The 6,000-nt window shown below is 48.0% G+C and overlaps 1 protein-coding gene across 3 annotated transcripts in view; it reads right to left on the bottom strand.

Annotated features, from left to right (window-relative positions):
• Positions 1 to 3,079: 3,079 nt before the first annotated feature.
• LOC118006408 (pikachurin-like) overlaps positions 3,080 to 6,000 on the bottom strand; it is a 175,168-nt gene continuing 172,247 nt past the window's right edge. For all 3 annotated transcript variants that reach the window (XM_034999056.1, XM_034999057.1, XM_034999058.1), the window contains 2 exons: positions 4,363 to 4,466; positions 3,080 to 3,577 (listed from right to left, as the gene is read on the bottom strand). In XM_034999056.1, coding sequence (XP_034854947.1) covers positions 3,423 to 3,577; positions 4,363 to 4,466 — 259 coding nt within the window. In that variant the 3' untranslated portion in view covers positions 3,080 to 3,422. The remainder of the gene's footprint in view (positions 3,578 to 4,362; positions 4,467 to 6,000) is intronic.

Below are 6,000 nucleotides of genomic sequence, written 5' to 3'. Positions count from 1 at the left end.
GGGACAAAAGGTGGTTTTCAGGAACCCGGGCTTCACGATAGCCCTGGCGGGCAGGACAGGGATGCCGTTAACCTCCGAGCTCCCTGGCTACTCAAACCTCTCTCAGGAGCCCAGGGCCTAGGCAGCTTCTTCACGATTCTCTCAACAGAGCCGCTACCCAAAAGCTAGGGCACAAATCCTGTCCCCCTCCTAAATCCCCGTCCTCAGAGTAAGTATCAGGTGGAAAAAAGTGGAAAAAGGAGGGAGCACAGAGCACAGCAGGTGTGGAGGAAGGACGGATGCTGCCCCGTGGGCCCTGCCTGGCCGGGCGGCCACTGACAACTTCACAGACCTCATCCCCACTCCCAGGAGGACCGTGGCCTGGGGGGCCACCACCCTGCACCACACCACCTCTCTCAACAACCTATGACTTGCTGTGAGGGACGGATGGCATTAATGGCCCGGATCTCGTACCCTTGCTTCGCCTGGCCCTCTGCTGGGTGGCTTTCTCTCCCCTGCAGGGGTGCAGTCTGTTTCCTCATCTCTTCGGTCGATGGACTTTGACTAATGGGATGTGGCAGAAGGGACATGCGCAGTTCCAAACATAGGCTGTCAAAGGCCTTACACCTTTACCCGAGTGTCTTCGCTTTCCTCTCTAGTGACAAGAGCATACCAGCCTATCCTCTGGGCCCACGAGGAGGAGAGCCACACGGAGGAGACTCGAGTCACCTCACCATGCCAGCCAAGGCCATCCTAAATGAGCCAACTACCACACATGTGAACGGGTCCAGCTGAGACCCAAAGAACCACCTGGTCAAGCGTCGGAATGCCGTTTGTATCCCCACAACCACCTCCCCTATAAATGCATCCCGTATCTCCTGGGTTTTGTCCACCAAGAGGGTGAAAGAGCCGTGCTCCTGGCTTGGGATATACTTACCATGTTCCCTGATCCTGAGCACCCAGGTGATCCGCTCCTCTGGGGTCACCCTACTCTGCTGCCTTCTTGTCAGCAGGATCTCCCCTGCCCTCAGCCCACCATGGGGTCACCCTTTCTAACCCCTTCTGCATCCCACCCAGAGGGGAAGGTGGTCCGCAATTCTCCTCAGCTTCAGCACACACTCCCAGGTCCCTGTCCCCGAGTCACCGCATTTTTGTCCAGATAACACCGGCAGGGAATAGCGGCTCATCTACAACACAACTCTCCTGGCTTCAGCTCAGCTGCATATTTTGCTAAAATCACAATGTTTTATTTATTTGGGGTTGTTTTTTGGGTGAGTTTTTTTTGTTTTGTTTTGTTTTTTGGCTGGAGGCAATGGATTGAAACTAGACTACGAAGGCAACCCCACTCTCTCTGGGGAAGCACGGCTCCTAGCAGTCTCCATGGAAGAGCGGTGGAGGTGAGGGTGTTTGGGAGCTGGCAAAACCCGCTTTCTAAGACATCCTGATGCAGAACCTTCTGATCGATTCCCTGAAAGGGACAGAGAATACAGACATGTTGGATTAAGGAATGTAATATGCTGGGCTGAGGAAACAGCATAAAAAAATTGTGCAAAGACATAAAAGTCCATGAAGAGTTCAGGAAACCGTGTAGGCTAGAAACTGAAGGATACAGGGATACATATAACAATATGATAATTCTGTATTTTCTAAGCTGAATGCTAGCAGGAAGATTTTGCAATTCATTAAACTAGGGAACGAAACAAACCAAAAAGACAAAAAAGATAAAAAAACCAGCCCCCTTTCTACCACGTGGCTTTCCTGTAAACTGCACTCCCCAGCTGACACCCGGAGGAACAAAGGAATTACCAGGACTTCGCTGCTACAATCACTGTCCTTATTACCATCGTTGTTGTTATTCCTCCCAGAGGGAGGATCCTGGTCATCGGAGGTCCCAAAGGTAAGAGGTAGAAGGCTGAAGCACGAGGGGAATGTCTCTAGTTCGTTTATTCAGTTTTCAGAATTCTCAAAGTGCTTACCACTGTGCTTCACCCAAAGCTCAAAGTCTCTGCTGAACGCAGGCTGCACACACCAGAGTCAAGTCATGACGGACTAATTATAGGCTCGTACGTGATTCCGATCCTATTTCCCTCCTCTTTGGGGACAGTGTTCATCTCACCTTTCCCTTAGCGAGTTCCGTCCTGGAGATCTGCCAGTGAGCCAGCTGTCAGCCGGGTCCCCGCCAAGGGCTCAGAGGAAGCACCCGCTTCTCCGGTTCTTGCCCAGACACTCAGACCATGCTGAGGACACCCCCTGCCCAGAACCAGCCTTAGAATCACCCACTGTGAGACTCTACTTGCAGGGATTGTGTCTACAGATCATGAATAATTGTATCGGTGTCCATTTGTGGACACGGCTTCTGCAAGCATCAGCAACATCTCCCCCAAATGAATAAAAGACTGAACGCATGATTCTAGCCTTCTTCATCTCCTTTATTCAGGTTCACTACAGACGTTCCCCCTCTCTTAAAGCAAAAATGACAGTGACCCTCCTCCGTAACACATGTACCTGTTAATCTGCTTATGTGGGAAGCTTCATGTTCATCTCCTTGAGCCATCAACATTTACTGCAAGAGAAGAGTCAGCTTCCCCAAGCTGCCCACCCCAAGATAACTATCCCACTCCGACAGATGTCACGAAGGGCCCAAACAAGTCTTTTCTGGGGGAAAATTTTTAGGAAGTGTGCAAAGAATTCAGGGCTGTCCACACAAACTTGCAAAAGTATACTGTGTGGACAGTCTGCAGCTATAAAAATATACACATACAAAAAGACATCTACAAAATCATGGTGCCCGTTTTCTTCGATTTGCATTATAAAAAGTAGGGAGTTTTCATTAAAGGTAAACTTTGGTGGGGGCAGCATTCTAACTGTGACTCCATGCTTAGTCTCCCCTCCTCCTGATTTTCATGGAATAGTCAGAGCATACTGAACCAGCCACTGAGGAGTGCAAGGGATTAATCCTAAATAATGCATGGGCCAAGGTGAGAAATTCAAGGTTCAAGGTCAAATAGTCATTCTGCTGTCAGTAAAAGTGTCATGAGTCAGGGAAGGAGGGAAGTATTTTAATACTGCCCTTTGGGTCTCTATTTTTTTTTTCTTTCTGTTTTTATTCACTATGAATCACAACACAGTCACTGAGCTACAGCAGATAGGCTCTGGAATTTGCATCGAAGTTTGATCTCTGGCAGCCCCTGCACATTCAATGGACAAAGTTCGACGCTTCCTACACAGAGTATTCCGTTGGGTTTGGCCCACAGAGTGTCAGCAGGAAGGGCCACACAGGGACTCCTGTCTTGGTTCTAGTTTCTCATCAGGGGGTACCTTCTCCTTGATGGGAAGAAACGCACCTGGCCGCCGTGCCTCCGTGCGTGGCATCAGGCAGGGTCGCGGAGCCGCGGGGATTCTCAGCAGAGAAGGCTGTGTCCCTTGGGCAAGCCCAGCTGGGCTTACTTGGCTCCACAGGTGTTGATGTTTTTCCCATCCACAGCGTCTTCCACGAGGGAAATGTGGTAATCGGTGGACAGGGTGAAATGAGAAATACAGCCCACGAGGCCTCGCATGTATTGCCTGTTAGTGTGCAGAGCGATTTCCTTCATTCCACCTGCCGGGAAGCAAGAGGGGAGCAGGTCTCGTTAGGACACTTGAGTCTTCACTGACCAAGGTGTCCCTCGACTGACAGGATGGGTGAGGGCTGTGAGCCCCTCCAACTGCTCAGTGCAGAGCATCTGTCTAATTAATAATAACCCTTGAAGGGACAGACGGACTTGTATCGACCCGACACACAACCAGGGGCTATAAATACCCACCTCACGTGTGACTGCTGACCCAACTGACCACTTAAAACCAAACAGTGCCTGGTAAATTTTGAAATGTTGTCTAATGTCAACGGAAGGCAGCAGACAGTTAAAGGTGATGCCATCTTAACCCGGAAGAAATACACTGATATTGAAAGCTTTCAATTAAGTTCACTTTTAGGAAATATCGTTTGGATGGAGACCTATTTTCGTGTTTATGTATCTACACTAGTGGTTTCTAAACTATTTACAGAAATACTACTCATTCTAATTTTGAGAGGGGACAAGAAAGATCCTCCTTCCTCAGAGGGAACTGTCGGAGCTATATTAGGCGGGTTTTTGTTCTATAAACAAGAAAAGCATGGTTTTCCTGGTGGATCGGTCCAAAGCACAAAAGCATCTAAGTGCTTCCTGCCCCCTCAGCCATGAGTCAGAAGTTCAGAAAATGGAACAACAGAATATATGGCAAGCTTCCCAATTTCTAAGTATTTGATCTGGTGAAGTGCACCTCTTTGGGGGAACCCCACCATGACAACTGGAGGCCTAACAAGAAGACGCTGGCGTAATTTAGATTTGGTCAAAGGCCACTTACCCACATACAGAGCTCCATTGATGTTGAGCTGCCTCATCATGCCAGGTGATTTGCCTGTTCTGGCCCCATAGTCATCCACAGTTATCTTTCCGGATTGGCCATCCCTGCAGAGACCACCATTTTCGGAGCTTAGTTCAATTATGCATTCATTTTAATAAAACTCCATTTAAGTACTTACTCTGTGCCAGGCACTATGCTAAATGATGGAGGTGCAAAAATGAAAAAGAAAAAATTCCTGGCCCTCAGGAATTTACGGTTTCCTGAGGCAAACAAAAAAATTCAAATTGTACATGACAACACCGTGTCGCCACTCCTCAGCAGAGGAATGCCAGGATGGTGCAGAACACAGGAGGAGAGAGGGTCAGGGAAAGCTTCAAGGGACACTCTGTCTGAGATGAGCTTCGAAGGCTGGGTAGGTCAGGGGAAGGAGGAGGGTAACGCAAACAGGAAGTGGCAATGCTAAAGAGAGAAAAGACAGGGGGTTGGTACAGGCTGGGCATACAGAATTCTGGAAGTGGGAGGAGAGTGGCCACAAGCATTTCTCCTGAAGGGAGCCAGAGAAGAACAGAACTATAAGGGGAAGTGTGGTGGGGACATGGGGACACGTGATGAGTTCAAACAGTATTCTAAGCAAAATGGAAAGCCAATGATAGCAGGTAGAGGATTACTTTGGGGGAGGACAAAGAATGGCCGAGAAGTTTCTAAAGGACCTAGAGAGTCATCCAAAAGCGACTCTGGGGACAGTGGAGTGGAGGTGTTCATCTGTGGCAAGGGCTTTGCCATTTTCTATGCTGGTTCCCAAAACTATCTGGTCCCAGGGACCTTCTTCAAAAAACCACCTGTTTGTACAGATCTTGGAGGACTGTACCAACCCAGGCTGCACTTTTTTTTTAGGAGTTCCTTATTGATCTTCTCATCTTTTTTTACAGCAAACTGTTCTTGTTTCTTGGATTACTGGTCTCTCTTATCTCTCTGACATAGTAATATGCTTTATCATTTTTTTATCATTTATCATTTTTTCATTCAAGTCTTTGTTTCCTTCAAATTGCTTTGTTATGTTGATTTGTTCTGCTATCCATCTTTTACATCGGAGATTTTTTCAAATGCCTAGTGATTCCTGACAGCCACTTCATAGTTAAGCGAAGAGAAAAAGCACTGGGTTGCCTGGGTGGCTCAGTTGGTTAAGCATCAAACTCTTGATTTCAGATCATGAGATCAGATCATGATCTCAGGGTCGTGAGATCGAGCCCCACTACAGGCTCTGCACTCAGCGGGAAGTCTGCTTGAGACTCTCTCTCTCTCTCTCTCGCTCTGCCCCTCCTTCCACTTGTGCACTCTCTCTCTCTAAAATAAATAAATAAAATCTTTAAAAAAGAAAAAAGCACTAAAAGGTAGATTGGAGGCTCTGTGTGTAGATCCGGCTCTGCTGCCTGGGGCTTCATAGTGCTGGGATCTGGCTCAATCATTAATTCTTGGGGGACACCTGAATTTTCTACTTTCCTTACTGTGGGGGATAGGCCTGGCTCCCAGCATTCTGGAATCACACTGGGGGAAGAATTATGGGGTTCTTAATATTCAACATATGAGCTTGCCCCCAGTCCCCAGCTTCAGTTTATATAGTTTATACAGTACACAGTA

This window comes from Mirounga leonina, unplaced genomic scaffold (genome assembly GCF_011800145.1).
Source record: "Mirounga leonina isolate KUSES-001 unplaced genomic scaffold, KU_Mleo_1.0 Mir_96, whole genome shotgun sequence".
Classification (NCBI taxonomy): Eukaryota; Metazoa; Chordata; class Mammalia; order Carnivora; family Phocidae; genus Mirounga; species Mirounga leonina.
Note: the sequence above shows the minus strand (reverse complement) of the source record. Positions and strands in the feature narration are given on the sequence as shown.